Raw genomic sequence first — 26,509 nt, forward strand, 5'->3', positions numbered from 1 at the left:
AATATTTTTGTATTATTTTTGACCGCTTTTATGCATCCTGTTAAAACCCCTTCTTCTAACAGTGGTGTGCATTACTTTAAAATGATTCATCCGAATTAAGATCATTTCTGCTTTCTTTGTGAGCAACTGTACTATCAATCTCTTGCTGTTTTTTCCTGTAACACTGCACACGTTTGTTGGTTTGACTTCAACATACGCTCTCAGTCTGCTGAGCATATTTGCAAACCGGAGAGGGGCAGTGGAAAGAAAAGAGATGGCCTTTGAGTATAACCACAAGTCCTTCGAAAAAAAGGGGGCCTCATTCTATATAAGACCACATATCTATTCTCAGTGCGAGATCGAGAGATTCACACAAGCAACAATATGAACACCACACAACCATGTGAAAACGGTTCTGTGTGAAAATAAGAAGGAAAAGAGCGGAACAGACAACGACGGGTTCAGATGATGACAGTATTTAATGCAGAAGAGCCCATGCTTTAAAAACCAACATAAAACGACACACACTTTCCTTAAAGATGCCAAGGTTTACAAAAGTCAACCTCAGAAACAGTTTTACAACAGTAAACCTTGGACTTACTTATAAGACTTCTATCTTTAAACATAAAAATATAGATTTATATATATTTATTTGGATATCTGACTTTGGATTTCAAGTCAAATAGTACTAAACAATTCAAATATTTATTCAAATATCTCCAACAGTTCCATACAAATGCCTTATAAGAAGATTTTGACAACACTGTACCTGAGAAAACCCAAAAAAGCGAACCGACACACAGCAAAAGATTACCCCCTTTCAACATGTTTACCAAAATATACTGTATATAATTCATACATTTATTCACTTATATAAAAATACACTGCAAACCCTTGTCTTACTGTTTGTAAGGTCCACAGTGAATAAGAACAGTTAAAAAACACCTTTCTCTCACAAAAAATATATATTTACAGAGATGAGAAAATAGCAGTCCCATACACTTTAAGGTAAAAAGTGAAACCTGACTCTAGAGTGCCTTTCTTGTAATTTCAAGTACTCTCCACTCCCAAAAGTGTGGACTCATCGTAAGAACACATTTTGTTCTTGTGCTCTTGTTCATTCGGGTTGTAAACATAGTCTTACATCAATGTTTCCTTCACCTTGTTCCTTTTTGGAAAGAAAAGAAAAGAAAAAAAAATACAATGTCTAATATACAATAAGCTTTTATAATATTTCTATAAAATGCCCTGGAATTGTGGAGCACATTCAACATCATGCCTGCATGTGACACCAATCCAAAAAGAAAAAAAGAAAAAATTAAAAGAAATAAAAAATGCATAAAGATATTCATGCTTCACAAGAACAAGTAAAATTCTTCAAAACGTTACAGGCGGTATGCGAGTGAGATTTGTGACATTTTTTGGAAGTGTAAAGATGAAAGAAGCATTTTAAAGAACAATAAATGATGTGTTCAAACAAAATGAATGCATTTCTACCAGTGCTGTTGTGTCTTTTTCCTCATATCGTTTAAAGGCATATTCACAGTTTTTTTTTCTCAAAGCAGAAAAGACAAAAGCAAAGCTTTAAAAAACAATAGGTACAACAAAGTCTGATAGTGATGTAAGGCTCTGTTAGCGCTGACATAAAAGCCCAACAAATGTGCAAGGGAGGTTCTGAACGTCATGAAGGCTGCGCTTGTACACTTTAAGCCATACGCATTAATTAAAGCTGGATTTACGGTTGTGCTACAGATGGCTCAATGTAAAAATGAATCAACATTGTGTAAAGAAAAAGAGAAGGGAAGAGAAACAGGAAAGCAGAGTGAACGGCTACGTGAACATTCAAAACAGTCTACATATGACTGATTTCAATGCCCTGAAAACAATGCGAAAAAAAGTTTCTGCATCAAGTATGGGAAAAATGTTCAGAGGGGCAAAATATTGTCTGATTAATAAACCGCGTTTTATCTTCTAAAGCTCTTGTGCAGTTTGGGTAAAAGTTGTTGTTTTATTCTAAAGATCGGCCTTACTCTGTTACCAGGCAGTTTTTTTATTTTTTTCAACTGTCACTGTGCAAAGGTTACTTAAATGATATCAGCTAACTAGAGTCTAACCAAAAATGCATACGCAGTGCTTGTAAGCTCATATTTCAAATCTTAGCTCTTAGAAAGCTTAATATAAAACACATACTGTAGGTCCATGTGTGGGCCAAAAAAATAAAATATAAACTCTTTTTTTGAGTTAACACTGAAGACAGTCGGAGGAGTTGGATTTAACAAGGCATTGATAATGAGGCATTTGGTCTGAAGGCTGAATGAAATTCACAGATTTCAATCCAAAATATGGCAACCCTGTTGTTAAAGCATGTTAATATAGGTGCAGACTTGTTCCCTGTTGAATCACAGATGACAATATACTAGCTAAACTACACACTGACCTTTGTTCGCTTTATCAATAGCATGGAAATAGCATATTTTCGCCCAAGGCCTCAAGCTAATAGTGCAAAAACAGGTTTATCAAGGCATGTCGCAGTGCTGTTTTCAGCGAAGTGCATAAGAACGCAAGAGATGATGTGTGTCGCACATGAAGTGTGCAACAGCAGCAAAACACAGCGTGGAAAACTCATCTGTCCTTAGCGCGGCAAAAGTCTCCCGTTAAAACGTATGAGACACAAGGGAGATTGTCCTCAACACTTCATTAAAATGTGTCTAAAAGATTGGACTGCTTTTGTGAAACTAGAATAGCACCGTTGTGAGGACATTAGCACGAGTACCGAAGCTTCAGCTCATACGCCCCAAAACTTCATCGAAAGGGAGCGAGCGATGAGAATAGATGCTAAAAAGATACAAAACACTCCATAAAAGGCAAAATCGTGCCGTTCGAAACATTAGCAAGGCACTAAGAAGCCACAGCAGCAAGAAGCTATGAATTAGTCTTTTTCTGTATGCAAAACTAAGCGGTTTAGTTCTCCAGTGGTCCTCTGGTTGCTCGGTTTACCTGTAATATTGATCAAGGTCCATAAACAGAATGACAGCATGCATCGAGGTAATACAGATGACAAAAAAAAGAGAAAGAACTTCACAACTTTAGATAACACATAGCTGCTCTGTCGGAAGGTTCAGTACATATGCAACAATAAACTGTGTGTGGGGTGAAAAAATTCAAAAGAACGAAAAACATTCACAACATAAACATACTCATTCCCTCACCCAGAACAAAAATCTTCAAACAGCTTCAACATGAAAACTTTCTATCGGACCCAAACCTTCATATATCTGCCCATCGGTGCTCACGTAATGCTTCGGCAGTAGACTGACTGCGAGAGTGCGTGGGATTCTTAACGAAAGGTGTGTTCTCCGCGGACGATGTGCGAAGAGAACTCGTAGCGATCTTTGCTGCAGTGGCCGCAGATGTTGCACTCGAGGGGGTCTCTGTAACCGTGGCAGCCCATGTGGATGGTGTACATGACGTGATCCAGGAACAGGACGCGGCAGTGTTCGCACTGGAACACCCTCAGCTCCTGGCCTTCGCGGCCGAAGACGCGGACGCCGTCCCTGGCGGCGACGCGGGCGGCATCGATCGCCCTGCCTTCTTCTGCCCGGACAAACCCCGGGCTGGACCTCGTCCTGGGCCCGGCCCCGCCGAGCTTGTCTCGGGGGCTGCTCCGTGCCGAATCGGCCGAATCCTGTCCGCTGTTGCACGGGGACCCGTCTCGGGCTGATTGAGGATTCTTGGGCCTGAGTAATGGGATTGCGCCATTGGTCGGGTGCGGGAACTCTGGGTTTGGGTGGGGCAGAGATGGAGGCTCGCGACTGCTGGGACGGTCCATGCGGGGCCCAAGTGGGTACATCGGATGGAAGAGTGGGTTCACCATAGGCAGCACTTCGGCCATGGAGAGGGATGGGTGATGAACCACAGGCCTCAAGGAGTCGGCGCCCAAGTAGTTGATGGCATTGGTAATGGAATGGTCCATCAATTGGGCATGCATCGCTTCAGCTTCCTTCTCATACTTAGAGCCCATCTCATAGCTCAGCTCGGGGTACGAATAGCGAACCATTTTCTCACCTTAACAGACAATGCAATAAAAGATAACATTAGGAACAGCCCCAAAGTACTTTCCATTATGATAAAAAAGTAGACTAACCTTGCAATTTACTGTCAAAAGGGCATTTAACGTACTATTACTAGGGTTTTGTTGAATTAATGACGGAAAGCCCCATTTGGAGACCAAAGTGAGAAAATTTAACCCCTGCATAATATGGATGCGGTAAACTGCTCTGGCGTAGTCAGTAAAAGCAATGCCAAAGTTACAGGTGTGCAAAAACCACAGAATGAAAAAAAAAACAACTCGTACTCAAACTTTTTTTCTCTTTCACTTTAATACTTGATTTCCGCAGATATTGTCATTACAACGCATGTAATGAGTTTCAAATAATGTTTAATGTCTCTGACATTACGGTTGTGCTACTGTGCAAATATTTTACCTCTTTTAAGAGATCTTCCATGATAAATTGACTATGTCTATATTTTTCGAAATGTAGTTCTGCTCTCTGTTCCTTCATGTGGAAACTCAGCACTGACTAAACGGTTGCATGTGGTATTTCAGCTCCAAAACCTGCATGTTACTCACTAACCACGGGCAATCCAGTTTAACCAGGCGCTAAATGCTCTAAAATAGTAATGTGCTGTATTTAAATAAGCTATTGTCTTTATTTGTAAGACATTCTGAATTAGACCTATTATAGCTTGTGCCTAATTCACAAAACCTAGACCTGTTTGCCTGACACAATCGCTATACAAAAAGTAGAAGGTACTCTACTGTTCCTTTTGTAATTATTATTGTAATTTAGGCAATGACTATTAATCAATGAAAAAGAAAAATCAGATGAATGGATCTGACTAAGAGGCAAGTTTCAGTCGGCCGTTAAAACAATGCAGCACGTCCATTTTACATTATGTACATACAGGGACTTGAGAGATTGAAAATGTTTCTTGCGCCATGTGAACTGCCTGCGTTTGTTAGCACCCTAGAACTTTGAAGATCAGTGTGTTGCATACAGTAGATTCAACCACACTTACTGCTGAGGTGACACTTACCCACAAACTTCTGTGGCGTGGTGCTCTTCCGTTTACCCACATTCCCCTGCAGTCTTTCAATTACAGGAGGCCGGTCAAAAGCCACCATCCCAGCGGCCTCCAGTTGCCTCTGCTCCTTTGGTACCTCCCCTAGGAAAATGATAAAACGATTCAGAATATCAGCCAGGTTGCAGGTTGTTTTGAGCCACAAATTCTCTGGAACTGTCAAGACTATGCTGATTTTAACTTAGAATGATTAATTTGAGTGATTTTAAATGAAGAAAGATGTCGGATGGTGTGGTTCCGACCCAACAACCAGTCAACTATGCAAACCAGCAAAGCCCCTTGGTGTCACCAAAATGTAGGCCATAAAGTTTAAAGTAGTCATTCAATCTTGGCAATTCATATTTATTTTGTTTCCAAGAAACATACAGACTATTGGAACACCGTTGTATAATCCAACACTGTAACGATTTCACTATAACACTAAATAACATGCTAACCATGCTAACAAGCAAAACCTTAACCGCCTGGTGTAAACAAAATATACCCCACATATGTTACATGTACCAATTCTATGTTAGTAATTAATATCATTTTGTTTCCAAGAAATAGAGAAGCTTGTGGAACACCGTTGTGGAACAAGATTTTCACAATAAGTCAGCATAACACTACATCATTGAGGTGGAAAAACGTCATCTTCAGATTCTCAGTGAAGTCATGAGCCACTCACCTGGATATGGGCCAGGATTGGAGGCGGAGTCCATGCCGACGCTCTGCAAGTAATTATGACACCGTTCTTTGTGCTCCTCCAATGACGTGCGCTGCTTGTAGCTCCGCCCACAGTAGTTACACTTGTGTGGTTTGCCCACTAAAAAGACATCAAAGAGTAGCAAAATAAGTATTAAGATGTTAAATAACTCATTCACACAGCTCACACAAATGAGTTTCGGTCTCCAACTGAGTAAGCGAGAAAGTGGGCACAGACAGATTTTTGTGATGATGCAACCACTACAAAACACAGTGGGGGGATTTGCTCCATAGAATCACATACTATATTAGCAGTATTTGATGTCGTTTTATCATCATTGATCTGTGATTGGCACTACGAGTGATGACTTGGAAAGTCTCTTTTAACAATAAACAGAAACAGAGTGAGTGTTTCTCCTCAGCCAGATAAGGTGTGAAGTGATTCACAGTCAGTTCCACTAAGATTAGGTCAGTGTAAGGGCGATAATGCGGGACAGAACCTCCCAAAGAAAGATTCAAAAGGAACAAGCACCTTGTCCTTCCATCGTGGGCAGAGGAGAGTAGGAGGAGGACGATGCTTAGCCTCCAGAAACAGATGTGAGTTTTCCAGTAGCTAATGGAACGATTCGTTCATTGATTCATTCCGTGCTTCATTCATCAATTGGTTGAGTCATTCATTTATCTGTCATGTCTTTCTTATTCACTCATCGGTATCAAATCGGAACATAGCCCACCATTACATCTGCGCTGTTCTGTTATGTCAGCTAAAAACCTAATTCAATTTGAGACAGGGGCTGCTGTAAGCCTGTGTGGTCAATCCTCTGGTAAAAGGGACTTTCAGAATTATTCATAAAGAGCGCGGCAGTGAAACAAAACAGCCTAGTGAGTTGAGTCACACTGTACGAACTCTTACTGCACGTGAGAAAATAATGAAAATTCACAACTATTACTAGCAAGCCTGTGGGATTACCTGTAAAGTGTGCCAATTGTAAAAATACCCCCTACACTTTTCGGTAACCCTCTTCAAAGCGGCGTAGTGCTTTCAGTCTGAAGCAAACAGTGAAAGTGAGACAGCTACTGACTGAGACGATGTGAAGTGACCTTTCGCATGTAGAACGCATGTCAAACAACCGAGGCCCTGTCACTTCTGTGGGAAAGGATGGATTACAGCAACAGAAAAAGTGGCTTTGGTTTGCCTGGAAGACAATGTATCATACATTAAATGACTGAAATTTCTGATTCAGTAGCTACAAATTGTGGAGCGTAACAAAGCTAAAAAAAAAAATAATAATATATATATATATATATATATATATATATATATATATATATATATATATATATGGACATATGTAGACATTTTAAAATAAAAAATAAACACAACATGTAATATTATTATGCAAAATGCATATAATGTACTTACTTTAGGATTTTATATAATATTGGAATAAAATAAAGATATAGAAAATACAATAAAAATACATATAAAAATATAAATATATAAGTTTATGTGGAATTCACATGAACTGTCACACCATATCAACTGAAGAATTGTGATGTAAATTTGCTTCTTATTATCACTACACTTAAATAGTCTTTCATAAATGTGATCTTTATGTCACCGTGTAAATGTCAGGTAATCAAGCCATCTGGAGCAGACATCTATACGTCAACAGTTTTGGGGTCTTTATATGCCAGTGGGTGACTGTATTGGAAACAGTTTCACCTGATGAGACAGCTCTGAAAGTGACATTTTTGTCACACTTTCAATATTTCTAATAAACCAGAGGCTTGTAGGTGTGCGTTTGCGATAGCACATGAGAAATGGTTTGGAGCAGACACACAGAGGATATAGTGCATCCACACTGACAAATCTACACTATAAATGGAAAAAAAAGAGAACTGAATTGTTTGGTTCAATGAACTGTCAAAAACACCTGCAAACTGCAAAGTCTGGGAGAAGCATTCATGCTAATACATGAGGAAGAGAAAGATGTGAACTCGTATGATGCGAAAGAAACACAACAAGCTGCTTCATCGATTAATAGCAGCTGTTGAAAACCCAATGAGTTCCTGTAGCAAAGTTTGGACGAATCAGAAAAAAAAATCCCTGTCTAAGCACTTATTCATATGCAAATTCATGCACATAGTGCTGCATTAAAGCCCTCTAAACCGCATCCATTCGGGTTGAAAACAGGAAACAGTGAGATGAGGATGACATTTCATTTCAAGTAAATGCCTATCAATTGTAGAGCATCAGCAAAAGTGCTCGACTTACTCAACTGGTAGTTAAAACACACCCAGCTTAAAGCATCCTCTCCCTAGAATCAAACGTTGGCCACTCACCTAACGTTTCTTATTTTACTAAGCTGCCCAAAGCAGCCAAAGCAACCCAAAGTAAAGTCACCAGCATTATGACACACACCTAAAAGTGTGGTGCAACATATGCTGTTTCAGTTTCATCTTTTAGAGCACGTTTGTGGTCTGCAAGCATGCATATGGATTCCATCGACAGCCGTTTGTCAACGATCGGATTGCTAATGTTTTGCACATTTTTACTCCGTCTCAACTTAAATTTCCTGGGCTGTTTGCCACCAATCATCCTATTGCCAAGGGCCAGAGAGGAAATAGCCTTTCATGTAGCACCTGTTGCACAAGAAGCCATCAGACCTGCTAAGTCACTCGCATTCCACTCCAACTGAGGTTTGCTGCAGGGAAGGCGGAAGGGTCACCGAGGACCGGGGATGGACTTGTGGCAAAAAGGGGCGAGTCCGCCCCGGGGCGACACTGCTGGTTGGGTTAATCCTTAAAATGACTCCAGCAACAACTACTCGTCTCACACTGTGGTGGAACAAAGCTTTCTTGTGGCATCTCCTTACTATGCCTTTAGAAAAGGATGTGCAAATGATTTAATGAGTCTCATCGGCCACAAACGTTTATATGCTGAGGTAGTTTGGCGCGTAGGCTTTGGTGGTAAAAGTTCTCGCACTGACATTTGATATCAATATGATAGACCACAACACACACACACACACCACAAATTTTGCATAGTTAGTTAGTTATTAAATGATGGAGAATCTATACTACCAGGCTGGATACACCTACTCGTTCTGTATCATGACTACGATCGAATTATGGTAAAGTCATCAAAGCTATGAAATAAGACAACTGGAAGAACTCCGTGACCGAAAAAAGTTTTTTCAAGAAATTCATGCTAAAGAACAAATTTAGCATTAAAAAAGTTGTGGTCAGCAAGATTGTATAGGGAGTTACAAAAGATTATGTCTTAAATAAATGCCATAATCAGCATATTGTAATGATTTTTGAAGGATCGTGTGACACTGAAAACTGAAATTTCAGCTTATCTATCACAGGAATAAAACAGAAAACATTTATTGTGAAATGTAAAAATGTGTCGCGATATTACTGTATTTACAGTATTTCAATCAAATGAATGAAAAAACTCTTAACAACAGGAGCGTATTTATAATAAAGTTATTAAAAGGACTTAGATCAAACGCTCTTTAACGCAGCATCATGAGAAACAGAAATTCAGTCTGTGTGAACAGAAACGCATGGTGGTCATCAGCCTTAAAAAACGTGCGACCATCAACGCATATGCGCAACCAAAACGTTGCTTTGTCTTTAAGAATTATTTCATAAATTCTGCCCACAAAAACAGGACACCACAGACATCAGCTGCCTGGCCTAAAAAACGACGCTATCCCTGCGCTGTGATTACAGCTGCAAAACAGGAAATGACAAAAGACGAAGAAAGAAAGCAAAACACGATGAGAGTGATAGGTCTCTCCTGCTCTCCCTGTGCGTTTGAACCAAGCCGTCCTTGAGTGACAGCTCGTGAAGTCCCGAGCCGAGCACCGATGGTATCGTATGACCCGGATCTTCAACGATGAGGACTAGACAACTGATGGTGGGCTGATATGAAAGTGGGTTAGAGAGTGATGCTTCACCAAAGCGACACTTCCCTTTGGTTGACAGAGAGCATTTCCTTTGGTGGAGTGCAAGACTTGCAGCCAACACAGCAGCATGTCCTAGGTGGCCTAACCGCAGTGTTTGCTAGGCTTCTTTATACACGTCCCTCAGGACAGAACAGCACTGCTCGGTTTTTCCAGAGCATGTCAGCTGCGGTCACGCGACCGCAATCGTTTTGTAGGCTGCGACACACATTAATACATGGGCACACTGCCGCCCATATGTGTCTTCTTATAGCCATTGCGTAGAGTTTTGCGAGCCTGACCTGAGTGTGTGCGCAGATGTCCGGTCAGGGCGTCGCGCCGGCGGCAAGCGTAGCTGCAGAACGGGCATTTGAAGGGCTTCTCTCCCGTGTGGAGCTTGATGTGCCTCAGTAGGTTGCCCTTTTGAGTGAATGAAACCCCACACTGGTTACACTGGAACGGCCGGTCACCTGATGGACAGAGTCACGAACAAGAGACACATGCTGATGTTAAAAAACATATAAATACTGCAGTGTTTTTAGTGTCGCTGTCTTAATGTAGACTGCTCACCACACAGCGCATGCAGGAACTGCTGTTTCCATTTGATGTATTGAAAATAAAAATGTGAAATAAAGCAACATCAAGACTTTTTGATAGTGGCTTCGAAATAAACGTGTGTATAATTTGTGAAATGTATTTAGACTAATCAGTCTATTTAAATGACTCGATTGCACCTTCACTCACTCTTAGTTAAAATGTATACAACTATAAACTTAAAATGACCGCATCTAAAATATAGAGTTTGATTCATTTTTAGAAATTGGTTTAAACTGTCTGATTCAATGAAACTCTGTTTCGAAGATCTGTTTCATTTGTCATCAGCCATAAAAGAAATCTCAAAGCATTTGCGTAGGTACATACTGCCGTTTATATTCATGAATAAAAATGAAAAATAAAAGTATTTTCAATTTGTTAACATATAGCATGGTTCTAATAATACTTTAAGCAACAACGTATTACATCAATCAGAGATGACTGCAAAGACGCTTACAATTTACATGATTTCTAGATTTATACAATTTATTTTCTTTTTTTCCATTTCTTTTAAAATTATAAGAAATGTTTTTTGAGCAGCAAATAAGCATATTTTAATGTCCATAGGATTATCTGAGCAATGGCTGCTGAAAATTAAGCTTTCCCCTCACAGCAATCATTTTTCACATATATGAACAGCAAACATATATGGTAAAGTGTAAGATTTATTTACTAAATTCTACTTTTTATTGTATTTTTGATCAAATAAATGTAGCATTTGTGGTCATATGATTCTTCCGAAAGCACTGTCAAAAAATCTTACTGAACCAAAATTTCAAATTGTAGTGTGTTCAATTCATAAAAAAAAAATAAAAAAGATGATGAAGGGCTGTCTTAGATTTTTACTGCCTTTCTTTCTTAATTATACATAGATTTTGAGTTTAGTTGGCTAAAATAGCAGTTTAAATGATGTTTCTCTGATTGAAATGATTCAACCGTATTCAAATGATTCAGCCGCGAGCATACACAAATACATTATAAAATCATCAGAAATGTAAACATTTTATTTAATTTAATGCATCATCCAGCTCTACTAGCTCTACATAATACCATGTGATGATAATGATACCATGTGACCTTCATCATTGACATTACCACCAAATGGCACTCCTTAGGATCTAAAAAAATCTATCACAGCTATGACACCTATTCTAAATCCATGGGTTATAATTTTCAGGCTTTACCGATGGTGAAACTAATTATGTTGAATTAATTGGGATTACTCATGCATTAAAACTGCTGCGTGAGCACCTGCTCTAAACATGGCCTGTGACTCTAAAACACACATCTGATCGACACTCAAATGTCAATTATCGGTTTTTCGCATTTGGAAGTCGTGGCGGCCTAATTAGTTAAAAGTTTTCTCTTTGTGAGCGGAGTTAAAACCTGGAAAAGTGAAATATGACCCTGTCCTGTTAGCGTGCTGTCTGGCAGTATCAACGTCAGCCCTGGGCTTGGGAACAGGTTGTGGAGGATTCCTGGGATGTTTTCCCTGAGAATAACTCCTAGTCTTAACTATTGTCTTCTTACAGAACAGCTACCAGCTCCACACCCTTTTGACACTGAAAAAAGGAAGAACGTATGAGTGACAAGCTTTGGTCACGAAAGGGTTTTGCTATTTTAATGGGAAGTCATGAAATGCGTTCTGTCGAAACTTACTTGAGAAGTGTCACAATGAATTTAGGCAAATCATTTACACTTTGAATTGCTGGATAGTGGTGGTGGTGTCTTGCATAAAATAAAAAATATATCTATATATATATCCGATTCTCTGTCTTTTCCACAAGCTAATGTAAGCTAAGTTGCTCAATTTCACACAAAGATCAGTACTTTTTCTTAAATTTTAGTTGAGAGCAATCCTAGATTTAATAATATTCATTTTAGAAGGTTTGATTACTTTTCCAGGCAATGTATTATTCTTAAAAATCATGTTTTTTTATTGTGCATTCCAATGAATCTCAATCAAACTGCGTTTGGGTTATTTAGACTAGGTTAAAAATAACTTTAAAAAAACAGCTAACACAATAAAACGCAATAAAAATATAATAATGTAACAAAAATATACACAAAAAAACAATTACAATTATATAATTATATATATTTAGTTATATTTTTATATTTTATACTATATATACATATACATTTAATATATACACATATTTCTCATACCTCTTAAATATATACATTCATGTGTTTGTATTTAAATATACATAATTGACAGCAATTATATATATATATATATATATATATATATATATATATATATATATATATATATATATATATATATACACAAACACACACAGTGACACACACACACTAAAATATTTTTTTATTATATATCATATATGTATATTTACCATTATATTTACCATTTGGCAGTCTTATCCCCGTCTCGCTCTGCACTTCTGTTCCCTGCCCAGCATCTTGTAAGTTATTTGGGCTGTCAATCATGGGCTCCTCCAATCCAGAGCCTTCCTCACCGCTGTGACCTGCCTCATCCGGCCTTCTCTCCGTCTCCTCCTCAGTACCTTCCTCTTGCTTGATTGTGCGTGCTAAAACATTCAAACATTCAAACATTCAATCGACTTTTCACACAACAAAAAAAAGCCAAGACTTCATCGCCCACTGCACGCGCTACAGTATTTTCCATACACACGATCAAGAACTGAAGTGTGAATTGCAGCTCTTTTGAAATCACTGGTTACTATGACAGCGCGGTGACCAAGAAATCTGTCCTCCAACACGATAACAGCATTGGGATGACAGCAAACAGGAAAACAAAGGCAGACGCAGCTGTAGTCTCTAGGGTAGCGAGGCAAACGGTGGGCAGGTGGAGTTCTACATGACTGACAGTGGGAGACAGTGTAGAGGAGGTGGGCCAGCGCTTTGGTCTGGACTGAGCGGGCCTCTCCATTTATCTCAGCGCGCAGGCTGTCGAGCACCTCCAGGGAGGCCACCCCCACACGAGCAGACACACAGAGCGTGACAAAAATAGACATGCAAAAGGACGTATAAACACATAGCGACACATAAACACGCGACAGCCCGGCCCTCGACTTTTCCGTCTCAACCACGCACACTCTCCAGATTTCACGACAGGTGGAAAAAGAGCAGGCAGCTTTCTACGCCATCCTGACAAACCTGTTTGTAATTTTACCGTGAGTTTAATCTCTGGGCGAGAGCTTGAGACTAAGCTTTGAGTCACCTCCGTCTTTCCCGTCCGTGTGAGTGTTGTCCCTCAGGCAAACCGCTCTGCTGCTTCGCTAGATTTGAGTCACAGTCTGCGAGTATGACTGAAATCTCTCTGATCGCCTAAAAAAAAAAAAGGTCAGCAGCTCCCAATCTTCGCAGACGCTCACAACAGAGCAATATCACTTATGAACACTGTTCGGATGGGACTAGTTTTCCCCAGAGGAGGAAAATATGCTGTGTGATCTGCATTTTTTCCTCAAGCTATCTTGGTAAAAAATTATGACGCAAATAAAAAAAGTTTTAGATTTCGCATTGTACTGAACGTTAAATATAGTAAGGCTAAATTTGTCGTTGTGTTATGGATGTTCTCCTTTTTTTGCCAACTTATAGTACAAACAGCTGGTGACTCAAGTTTTATTGAATGCAAAAAAAAATGAATTCAGTAAGGAATGTCTGATCAGTTTGAGTGTGGGGTAAACTCCATTAATTCATCTGTTAAGCATATTATATTATAAATAGCATATCTGAATGATTTCTGAAGGGTCAGGTGATGCTGGAGATTGGAGTAACGGCTGCTGAAAATTCATCTTTATCAGCACAAGAGTAAATTGCATATTTTCATATATTGAAAAAGAAAATAGTTATTTAAATACCAAAAATATTTCAAAATATTACAACTTTTGATCAAATAAATGCAGCCTTGGTGAGCATAAAAAACTTCTACACTAACCTTTAAACTATATATGTAAATTATAAGATATATTGTGAATGTTAATGAATCCAAAAATATTTAGGTATAATTGGTATATACACGTTAATTAAAAAAAAATTTGAGAATGGCACATGACCTACTTGAAAAGCCCTCATCCAATACGCATTCTCACTCTGGTGTTAGCTAATAAGACCCCCATCCCATTCAAATCAGTTTGGAAAATACTTTCCGAGTAAAGCCATAAACAGACTAAAATTACTGTCAAATATATCAAGCATCTGTTCGAATATCTCAGCTTAAAAACTGTTTACACGACACATGCAGGTTCACAGAGCTTTTGAAAGATAAGTGCTGTGTGGCAGTGCCACGACGATAACCCTCACTTCACCCGCTGGCACTTCCAACAAAGTATTACAAGCGTACTTGCTTAATATTGCACAAGAGATCTTCACTTTCAAAGAAACACGTATGACTCGCAATAAGAGCGGCAAGCCTGTGCGCATAAAAGAAAAACTTGCTCTATACCCACAGCAAATGCAGTTCAATCCCGTCAAGACATCAAGATTTACCTTAAAGTGTCGGGATGCATGTCTTTCCAGTTTCTATGTCCATTTTGTCAATAACTGACCTCAGAAACCAGCTCTAGCATACACGTTATGGAGTCTCTATGATGGCTGCAGCTGAGTGAACTTGAAATGGTTGCCGGGACAACATACAGAATCCTTTAGCATTCTCATCATCAACTGATCAAAGGAGATGAATGAGAACAAAACGCACTCAGTGCTGAGGACACGTACACCCGAGCCAGCGGCTAACAGGCTCACATGACAAAGCAGGGTAAACCGACATAGTCAGATCCATAAATAATGTGTCAGGTCTATTTCTATTCAAATTTCACCTTTGCAGAAAGTTCTTCTGGCAAAAGGCTTGAAATAATTTCTGTACAGAATGATATATTCGAATCCCTCCGCCTCCGAGTGCAAGCGCAGAGTTAACTTAACCAAATGTGTAGATTAGACTTCTCTTTACCCAGTAGCATGTTTCTCAACGTCCTGTGCAACATGACCAATAAATTATCTAGAAGAACAATCTCCATCTGGGATCACGGTCTGCACCTCCATCCTTCAGCGGCAAACGCTTCCCTTTTCTCAGTACGCAAGCTCATGCTGACAAACCCTTTCATCGAACCAGCAGTTGATTTTGAGGAAGGGACATGTCACAGACAGGGCCTATCCCGTCGTATCGTAGATCAAGCTGCAACTTCTATTTTTTTATACTGCAAGATAAAGGTCCTTCCTCTGTCCCTTGCTGGCTGATGCTCACTCATTTCTCCTTTTCAGATCTTTTGCAATAGAAAGTGAGATGCTGTACTTCTAATTCTAAGGCTAAAGGGATAGTAAACCAAAAATGACAATTCTATCAGAATTTGCTCTCTTATTTCAAGCGTTTTGAAGCCATGTGAAAGCAAATCAGATCAGTTCAGCACTATCTGCTGATCTTCCTTTCTTAGTAAGCTTTTAACATGACAAATGCTACAAATGAATCAATGTGTCACTGAGTTTACTCAAATGAACAAATCATTCAAAATAACTTTTATGAACCAAATAAGTCATTCCTTTAAAAATCTGAATAAAAAGACTGACTTGTAAAACAAAGTTTGTTACACCTGTTTTAACCCTGCATTGTGAGAGATGTTTTCACTGAATAATGACTCAACTTAAGGGCTTTTCCTCACTTAAAGATATTATATGTTATGAAAGACTTACGATATAGTAATATGGCCTACATTTATGAATTTTACATCCTTTTTGAAGCTTAAAAAGCTCCAGTCCTGATCTTTAGTGTTATATTAGTTCCATTAAATGTCACTTTAAATGTAAACCTTAAAGGTACATTTAAAGAATAACTTTTAGCTTTTGTACCTTAGGGTAATGCTTAGAGAGTGCACGAGGGTGAGTAGGTTACATGATAATAGAAACGTCATTTTGGGTGAACTATCCCTTTAAGATAATCTAATCTATGCACTAACATCTAAGAAAGTCAAATGAGAACAGGTATTGCTGGGAGAGATCTTGTTAGAGGACTCACCAGCAGGGGAATCAGGACTTTGGGAACGTTGGCCATTGGGTGTGCTGGTCGACAGGTCCACCAGCATTCTCGAGTTCTCCTTCCTGGGAGAGCAGTCGCCGTTACCTAGGAGACAGACAGAAACAAGTGCACTGAGGACATCGCCTTGCTCCAGGCAGCGCAGCTATTGTGGCTAAATGCAGCTTTAAACTCAGATCTATACAAGCAGACAGTTCAAGGAACACCTTTCATAACCGCTGCACTTGGAGATTATCAGTCAAAGAAGAAACAGAAAAACAGAGTAACTGTTATAACAAAAAACTTTTCTAGATTTATTTCTTACTGCCATATATTACTCAAATACAATTTCAGCTGTAAAACGTTCTAGTGAATAGTAATTTTTACAGCTATTTATTTATTGTTCGAAATTCTACTAATGTTCAGGTCTGAGATGCTGATTGGTTGATACAGTGCTTAATGCAATAAAGCAACAGATATGATGTTCAACTAGTCAATGTATCCTGTATATCATACATAAAAGAATGGGACTATATCATCTAAAAGAAAGATGAAGTTTAAATAATGTAGCCTTCCTTTTAAAACCTACTACTTCCTACTTCAGTCTGCATCTTAACACTCTTTATTCGCTACAACTCAACTTTCATAAAACTCAAATATACCATATAAAATGTAAAATAAAACATCTACTCATTTAATTAAATTGAATATCTTTAATCATAATATATAATACTGACATAACGTAATAATGCATATACACATATTTATATAATTTAAAAGTTGCTAAATTTAAAAAAATATATATATTTAGGTAAGCTGTGGTCCAAAAACTAATAAAATAAATGTATACACATTTATGTATGTATGTTATTATATCTACGCTTTATACATATTTTTATTTGACTCAAAATATAACTTCAAATGTAAAATAAAGATAAATCAACTCGACTGATTCATTTACACAACTACTTCAGTACAATATTCACTTTCTGTACATTTGAATACTCTAAACAGATATCCAATGTAAAATGTTCTATGATCCTCCATAATACCCTTTGATAACTCGGTAAAGGAGAGCAACATATAGTATCCTCTGGTTTTCAGGTAACTGCTTTTAATAGCACCCGTCTCTGTTACCAGAGCTGAAATTTCTCTAGGGTCAATGACCAGCTCAACACTTCAGTTTACAGAGACGGTGTGCCATCATCTCACGTGGGGAGAGCTTGTTAAGCTTTCAGCCACATCCTTAAGATCCAGATTGGATTTCCTCATCTCTCCGCACCAGCCGAGCACCGGCTTCGGGAAATAATACGGCTTCAGCGCGTCCACTCAGGGGGAGCGATTCCTGCTCCCTGATCCCGTTACCCACTGACCCCTTCAGAGCCAAAAACTCAATACAACGGCAACGACATTAGACGGCTCTTAATGCTTGCATTATGCATACACACAGCCACCAAGGGCGGTATTAGATCATTCCTTGAACTCCGCGTTTATGACTGGAAAGTACCCTGGATGTCAGAGTTAAACTGGCAGTTATATTTCTAACCAATGTACTAAATCTAGTTAGTCCCTCCTTCAAACAGGTTTTTTGGGTAGCAGAGTCAGTCTGCCAAAAGGCTTTAAAACAGTATTCATGGCATTTTTAATGATTCATTTGCATGTGTTGTTCTTGTGAATCAACAGGTCCTTTTTCAATCCCTGAACTATTTTAACTTCCATGCCCTGTGAAAGATTTACCTTTGTGATTAGAGTAAATGAATCAGTAAATGAGGGCCTTTGAGGTATATCAGGCGACAGATATCTGTGCTGTCACGCTGGCAGACAGACACCGTCATTCTGACAGGGAGAGCAACTCAGGGAGACGCAGCCAATGACACAATCCCAAAGCCCGTCTCCGGTTACGGTGCCGGGGTTGAGGGAAATCTCAGGTAACCAGCAGTCCCTTGGCAACGGGAAACAAGCAGCCACTCCGATTTGAGTGACGGCCGAGGGGAGGATTTTCCATAACAGAGCGCTGTGTCTGATGGCCTCCCGGCCTGAGAAAGGTTCTCAGGAAAAGAGATCTGTGAGAGTAAACTAAACTCTTGCACAGTAGCGAATCTAAACCGAAACCATGATCAATATCATTTCCAAATCCCAAATGAACACCACAAGACTGAGGTCTGTTACCCTGTGCGTGTTTAAAGACTTGCAGCTTGTCTTTAAACCTGTCTTTAGATTAATTTATAGTACGTAGTACGTGCAGTTTCTTCCATCAGAAATGTAGTAAAAACAATAATATAACTAAATATATAAAAAATTATTCTAATTTGCTGATTTGCTCAAGAAACATTTATAATTATCATCAAAGTTGGAAACATTTGTACTGCCTAATATTTTTTCATGATAAAACCATGACAAAAATGATGCTCAAAAGAACAGAATTTATATGAAATAGAAATCCTTTGCAACATCATGAATGTCTTTCCTGTCACTTTTGCTAAGTTTAAAGCATCTCTGCTGAATGAAAGTTATTAAAGTTATTAAGTCTTATTGCTAGTTATGGAATCAATGTTATATCGGGTTCTCTTTTCTTGGGGTCCAGCTCAGTCTGTGCTTGGCTCTGCTATCAAATAATCAATCTCTGACGCACATTAATATGTGGTTTTCGCAGTTTTACAAGGATTCCACTTCGTATAATTTGTTCTACAAATCACACTGACATTCCTACACATATGATTGTTGATGGGCCGAAAGTTCTCTTGTAATGACTGCCTACAGCATAAGGTTTATATTAATAAGGCTACCATCTTCCCCCGTGCACTGATGCATGCTGAAAATCCGTAGGCCCTTTGGAGACTACTGGAGTGACTACAGGTCTGGCCTGTGCCACTGCTGAGTCAGAATCAGATCCCAGAACCAGTATACCAATCAAAGATCAACCTACAGAATGGACTGTTCCATGCGCTTTTTTTTAGTGGATCGACGAGGAAAATAATTGGGGGTGTTTTCAATAGTGGCCCACGGGTTAAAGTCAACGTGAAACACGTCACACGTGTGACTTCTATAATGATTTTACAGTGAAACTAGATATATAGTGAGAGAGAGAGAGAGAGAGAGAGAGAGAGAGAGAGAGAGAGAGAGAAAAATTCATCAGGTATTGGTTTAAGCATAAAAAGTGGATGATGGCTATTGGAAATTCAGTTGTTTTTCTTGTAACTAATACATATGAATATGGTCAATTTGGATTTCACTTTGACTTTAAGTTCAGGAGGAAGGCAAAATCGCAGAAACTGTTTGAAATCGAGCTGGTTACGCATAGGATTGGCTTAGTATGCAAATATTCGAATTTAACGCAATGGCTGATAGAACGTTGAAGTGATTTGTGCTTCATGGTTGCCGCCGGGTCTATTCCAGTACAAGGGGTGGAGCTTGGAGACAGGTTCTGTGCCAGAGTGCCGATACTAGACAAAAGTCTTTAACAGGATCGCTTCTCCCAGGAAAGAGAGCGATTGGTTGTGGCATGTCATAGATGCTAAAGTTCGAGCGTGGATCAGGTTTATCCTGTCTGTCCACACACCTCCAAACCATCCTTCCACATCAAACACAAAACACATTCCCACTCACGCTCCTCACCACCTGCCACTACTGAGCTGCTCTCGTTTAAAAGGACAAGCTGAAGGGGACAAGGTCTTATTTGCATATCAATAGCAGTTTACTGTACAAAAGGCTGAAGTATTAGCCTGCGATCTGAGATGGACAAACTTAAGATTCTCTTTTTTAGCAAACAGAAACCAAGCTGCCGTACAAGTATTCCCAAATTCTGAAAACTATCACTAAGTGGTTTTAGTAAGAAAGGAAGAAACTGTGAAAATAAGCTAAATATTGCCGTGAAGACACTCTGACACTTCTGAGACGCAGTTTAAAGTCATCAGCACTTTGCCTTTTACTCTATAAAGTAACTTTTTCTGAACAAAAACAAATTGTGCATCGGCATTCAATCGTGCTTTTTTAAATGTAACGAGCCATTTTAAGAAAGGAAAAAGCCTTTGCAAGTGCATGGAATCAAGTTAAACTGTAAACTTTTCATTTTCCAAGACACCTGCAAGAATTTTTCGACGAGGGACGTTTTATCAGCGTGTTCCATCTGAGGGAATCTGCTGGGGGAGTTAACGGGCTTGAAGGTACCACTGTGCACCTGGTACTGAAGCTCCGTCCAGATAACAAATCTCAAGAGGAGCCAAGAGTTCGCTTTTGAACGGGATCTTGGGGGCAGCTAGTGTGCTTGACTACTGCACATATTCATAAAGCAGTGCTGGCTTTACAGCTGCAGAAAAACTCCCACAGTCCTTCTGGATTTAGATAGCATATCTAAAATAAATGAACGCACATTCAAAATACAGCAACAAATTATGTCTATGATGTAAAAATGAAGGCTTTTAGTTGACCGGGCTATCCAAACCGAATACATTCCTCGATAAAACCTTGATCCAAATATCTGAAGCTCATTTTCACAAGTCAGAACAAAAAGATAATTACCAATACGCTCAAGTCTAAACGTAATGAAGTGTGTGCTATATACAAACTCAATACGAAAGAAGCAGGTGACATGATAAAATCACTGTGATGGCGGAACTGCTTGACTATTTTAGGTTTGTATGTGCTCTGATTGATTACAGTAAAACTATTACTGTTCTGTTCATTTCTATTGCAAAGTCTCCAATTAACTCTCCTCTAAAAGAATTATACAGTAAGAAAAACTGAGGAAATATATAAACAAATAAAAGTGAAGTAAATCCACGCTACAGACATAGTCCATAAAGAACACTCTCTGAAGATATTCGAATGTTTAAAAAGGCTTTTTGTGTGTTACAAAATATACTGTCTTGAATATGGCCATATGCAAAAAAGCTTACTTACTTGCAATATAGCCATTCGACGCCTCCATGTCCATATTCAGGGGGCAGAACTGTGAAATGAAGATGAGTTATAAATTAGTTGAATGACAAACACTACTCTTTCAGGTTTCTTTAAATATTTACAGCACATATTTATCTAGTGAAATTTATATGGTCTTTTAAAAAGAAATGAGTGACCAAGAAATGATATAAGAATCTGAGTTTAATTATTTAAACTGCTTATTTCAGTTTTGCTCCTTAAATTATACAACTCCGTGGTACAAACACTAGGCGTTCAATGTCGACAGTTTTTATAATAAATTTTTCATTTCCGAATCTGCAAACCAGTATCTCTGGAACATAAACAAGCTTCTGTGCAGAAATGCAGAAATGCACGACTCCTCGATGTTAACTTCTCTTTTACAAATTCTAGCTCTTCTGAACCGAACGCGACTGTTTATTGCTGTTTATTACTCTACTTCCACGTACACTCGAAAAAGTTAGATGCATTTTATATAAAACATTTATAAGTTGTCTTGTGAAGTATTAAGGGAAGTATCAACTTCCTGGTTAGGCCAAAAAAAAAGATGCATGCAAAGTGTGAAAATTGCAGTTGCAGATCTTTCTATTATAATAGAATAAGTCTAAAATTAAATGCTTAGACTTAGAGTAAGTGAGCTGCGACGATTTGTAATACCTCATCTGATGTGTACGTCCAACATTTCAAACCAACCTCACTGCTGGACAGAAACACGTTTCGCCACAATATAACATATTCTATAACTTACACCGCTTTCGTTTAAGTAAACTCAAACCATAAATCTAAGGCTTATAGAGCACAGTCACGTGAAATAACCATTTACAACAAAGATCACAGCACTAACAAGCGTTTGCTGATTTAACATACTAGAACGGACAGGGAGGAATACAATTACTAGTAAGGAAAGATAAAATGAGAAATTGCGTGACGTTAATTAACACCGGATCACAAATACGAGCTACTGCATGCTGCCAGTGTTTTGCTCATAGATAGAAAGGCTCCACGTACATGTGTAACTTGTCTCTTGACTTAGACCCAAATAATCCTCAGAGAACCTCATTTATGCCAAAGAGCAGGGCATTTTCAAGCAATGGGTCGGGTTCAGAAAGATACATGTGATATATTTATATTAAACAACTTTAAACCGTTTAACGACTAATTACGATTTAGCTCATAAAGCACTGGCATTTTGGCTGAAACATAGCATTTATAAAACTGTTACGTTAATGTCAAGCAACCCAATTATGTAGCTTAATATTAAGCAAACACATTCACTTGTTGTGCTTCATTAAATGGCAGATGATAAAAAAAAAAATTAGGCAAATTCACAAGACAGAAAATAAGTGTTTGATTAATAGAATAATGAAATAATTTCTCTGCCCTGCACTCTACATAATGATCTGTGGAAATGCACGATCTTAAAAGCATTATTAGCTAAAATGCGTATATATAAAAACTGATAAATCAGTAAACTCTGAAGTTAGCTCTTTGCTACCCAATCAGCCCTCATAAAGTCAGGAATCACGCAATACCAAAAAACATCCTTCCTGAAATTCCTTAAATTATGAGGAATAATCTGACGTTACACAACAGTGCACCTGGATACTCAGATCAAAGTTTCTGGAATTAAACAAGACGCAAATTACAGCTCCTTGATATGGAAATACAACCAGTTTAGAAGAAGATATTAGCCTTCAAATTAAATGCACTAAACAACATGGCATGCAAAGCATTTGGAGTAAAGTTAATGTATGGCGGCCCCAGCATACAGACTGATCACGGCACACAGCCTTCATCCAGCACTACAGCATAACACCGACGACCTCTATTAATTCCTCAATATCTACAGTCGACACACAAGTCATATCTCTTTCCTAGTTAAAAAAATAATTCCTAATTGAACCCCTTTGAGATTTAATGGAAGTTATATGCGCTATATGGGTCAATGACGAATAAGGTTGTCTGAAATGATAAAAAAAGAGAACTGTTAAAAATTTAACGCAAACCACCACGTAGTTTGTTTTTTTAGAAATGTTATTTTTGGATTAATTTTGGGTTCACGCGTTAAGAAATAAATATAATTTTGTATGAAGAATTCAATTGTACGACTAAAATTGTCATGTGGTATAACCATCAAGTAAAAAGTTGTCATTAATTTCACTGATATTTGTAACATTTAAAACTTAAACTTATACTCTTCCAAGTCAAAATAAAGACATTTTTTTTTTTTTTTAAATGTCAAGATGTTTTCCTAGGGTTAATCTATTTGACCTCAGAACTTCAGAAAAAGGTCAAAATATATGAAGAAATGCAAATGACACAGTCGTGAGGGTCTTTAGGGGTCTCCGTTTTATGGCTGTCATTCAAAAAAACAAAATGGCTTCCTGCAAGTTGGTTACCACACTGACTTAATAATAAAATGATTACTTTTTTAATTAATGATCTCACAATTAACTTTTTTTAAAAATATAATAAATAAATAAATACTAATAAAAGACTACCAAACAACACGAGCAATTTCATAAACGGTGATTAAACTTTTTATTATTATTATTTGTCATTTTCGCACTTTTTGAACTTCCGATCTAAACATTTTTGACTTCAACTCCCCAAAAAATAACGATTAAAAAATATGAAAATGTCTTTCATTAAGACACGTTTGTCATAGAGATGTGTGCTCAAGACGAACTTATTAGATTATACAAAAATTAGCGTCACATCATCGACCCATAAACGTATATTAATAAACATTTTATATACAAGTCACTTTAACTACGTGGCAGTATTAATACACAATGGCAAAAAAGGGCAACCGACTATAAGCATCATAATACAGAAAACGTCTTTCCGAACTACAAAACTCTACGAGATAATAACGATAAAAAAAATGAATCGTTTACCTTTTTGTTTGGTCTCCCCCCTGCGAAAACGCAAATAGGCGTCCAAAGAAATCCTTGCGTAAAAACAGTCGATAATTTCCAATGACAGAGGCTTTTCAGTCTCTACTGTAATGATGAAGTCCTCTGACGACTGTCATGTTCAACTGGAGTTCATATTGGTCACAAACAGGGGACGATCTTGCACCAAAACGAAAAAAAAGAAGAAGAAAAAAAAGTTAGGAAGCGAGCTTGGGTTTGTATGTTTTGGTGACTTCCTTCGCGCCGAACAAGCCCGTCAGCTTTTCCATTTCACACGCGTCTAAGCGCTTTTCCCCCGACTATTAGATTTCTTCCTCTGATCTGAAACTGCTTTGACATAGTGAAGTGAAACCTGTGCCTGTTCAACACCTGGGTCAATCGATGTCAGGCTGTGGCAACTGGATCCACCGGTTCCAAGAGAATTAAGCCATAAATAAGGAAATGATGGGAACTGCCTACAACAGGCTTAGAGCCCAATATTTCCACCTGTCTGAAACTCCGTCAAAGGTAGTGGGATGACGGTGTGCGTGTTTTCTATATGCTTCATGTGCAGCTCAGTGTATCAGTATTCGTGTGACACATAGGCTCTTGGCAGAGACGTCATGACTTCTCCTAACGCGCGACATTTGCGTCAAGAAATAATGTCTTTATTTACAAAGAGCGAATCATGTCAATTATTTAAAAAAAAAAAAAATGGGTCAGGGGTCTTAAGTATGTAGCCTAACTAATTAATTTCCCCATGCGTTTAAAAAATATTTGTAAAAGTTTTTGTGCTCAAAATATGCAGCCTGTCGCAACAACTTGATCGCTGTAAATCACGAAAAAACCAGTACTGATTAAAATAAGTAACTTTTTTTGACATTAATAAGGATTTAGGCTATAAATCACAAATATAAAACAAAATATATATAATTATAAACAATATATATATATATATATATATATATATATATATATATATATATATATATATATATAGGGAGAAAATTTTTTAGAGTTTACTATTATCCATGTAGGTGTGCTCTAGAGGCGCCAAAACTCAAACTGGAAATTTCAACGATTGCGCCCAAATAATAGTCAGACTTTTTTTCCCCCCTTTATTGTTGCAGGCTATATGTATACATGCGCGTTTTGAAGCTAACAGGCATACTGTCAGCGACGATTCGGCCAATTTTACAGTTGCCGGACGCTACGTTTTACGCGGGACCGTCGGCAATCACCTGTTGCTATGGTTACCTCAATTAGCTGCAGGGTAGCTTCCGTTCGCGAGCGACACATTTAGCGCGCTCTTGACTCGTAACGCGCGCGCTTGTAACTTGTAACGTAACTTTTCGGTTACTGAAGCGACGTTTTGAAAACGCCGCGGAAACGCAATACACCTACATTTGAAAAGAACAAACAGTCCCCACACCTTTTTCTTTAACCCGCTTTTTTTGGGGATGGGGGGGGGGGGTTCGACCCTTAAATAGGTGGGGTCAAACTCATAACTCGCACCCCGATCCGGACGCGTCCTGGACCTGTCAAAACACAGAATACACAGGCGCGTGAACCCTCTAAACGGAGCAGGGAAGACCTTGTCATTCGCAACGGACGTTTTAGCTTACCTTTATCAATGGAGGGGGCGCCACGCGTCCATCTCGTCTGATATGGAGCATCTAAACGCTGTGTATCCACTGCAGTGCGATTGACGCGCAGCGATAGCGATTCCTTTCGCCTGCTTCCTCCATCTTCAGAACGGACAGCAGCGACCGGCTGACTCAGAGAAACGGATCTATCAGTGCCACTCGGTAATCGATTAGACGCCTTATCGGTGCATTTAAAATGCGTTTGGCACGATCTCCGCTATATAGATATCTATAGGAACGCAGTGAAGAAGAGAAACTGGAATTAAGCCTGTTATTCCAAACACCACGGCACGGCATAATGCATATAATGTATAATGCAATCATGTTAATATTAAGTATTTTAATTATTAATATAATAAGCTTTTATTACGCTTTTAATTTTATTATTATTATTATTATTGACCACTGTTGGGCTGGTGTCCCTTCCACATCCTTATATGCCTCTTCGCTGGTTCCTAAAGCTATGAGATTTCATTATGAATAGTTTTATTCTAACACATTTGTAACGGGAAGGAATAAGGCGAGGAAGGAGTTACGGTTTTTGTAGGCTAATAGATTTTTATGTTTTAAAAGATTCAGGGTGGGCATCAGTTTAAACGCTAGTCATTCTTCTCTTGGGCCCCCTCTACTGACCGGAAAGAGAAATACACCGCTGACCTATTTGGAATCCTGTCAGGACTGTGGAGAGCTGGTGATGTCAGA

At 38.5% G+C, this 26,509-nt stretch overlaps 1 protein-coding gene across 4 annotated transcripts; it reads right to left on the reverse strand.

The window, feature by feature from the left end:
- Positions 1 to 439: 439 nt before the first annotated feature.
- Positions 440 to 25,934, reverse strand: ikzf2 (IKAROS family zinc finger 2). Of its 4 annotated transcripts, XM_043249176.1 has the most exons (10): positions 25,787 to 25,934; positions 25,594 to 25,699; positions 24,165 to 24,341; positions 21,247 to 21,295; positions 16,351 to 16,455; positions 12,716 to 12,910; positions 10,064 to 10,231; positions 5,789 to 5,926; positions 5,077 to 5,205; positions 440 to 4,044 (listed from the first exon to the last, which is right to left on the reverse strand). In XM_043249176.1, exons 4-10 carry the CDS (start codon positions 21,278 to 21,280, stop codon positions 3,317 to 3,319), a joined length of 1,497 nt encoding a protein of 498 aa, XP_043105111.1. In that variant the 5' UTR covers positions 21,281 to 21,295; positions 24,165 to 24,341; positions 25,594 to 25,699; positions 25,787 to 25,934; the 3' UTR covers positions 440 to 3,316. The 4 variants fall into 4 exon arrangements, with proteins under 4 accessions (XP_043105111.1, XP_043105113.1, XP_043105110.1 ...); XM_043249178.1 differs by lacking the exon at positions 25,594 to 25,699 and having other exon boundaries at positions 25,787 to 25,920; XM_043249175.1 differs by lacking the exons at positions 25,594 to 25,699; positions 25,787 to 25,934 and having other exon boundaries at positions 24,165 to 24,745.
- Between the last annotated feature and the right edge of the window lie 575 nt (positions 25,935 to 26,509).

This window comes from Puntigrus tetrazona, chromosome 9, assembly GCF_018831695.1.
Source record: "Puntigrus tetrazona isolate hp1 chromosome 9, ASM1883169v1, whole genome shotgun sequence".
NCBI classification, from domain to species: Eukaryota; Metazoa; Chordata; class Actinopteri; order Cypriniformes; family Cyprinidae; genus Puntigrus; species Puntigrus tetrazona.

Coding starts and splice junctions, on each gene's coding strand:
- ikzf2 (XM_043249176.1), bottom strand. CDS start 21,280: ATGGACATGGAGGCGTCGAATGGCTATATTGCAA. Junction 16,456..21,246: donor GTCGAATGGCTATATTGCAA/GTAAGTAAGCTT, acceptor TCTGTCTCCTAG/GTAACGGCGACTGCTCTCCC. Junction 12,911..16,350: donor AAGTCCTGATTCCCCTGCTG/GTGAGTCCTCTA, acceptor TGAATGTTTTAG/CACGCACAATCAAGCAAGAG.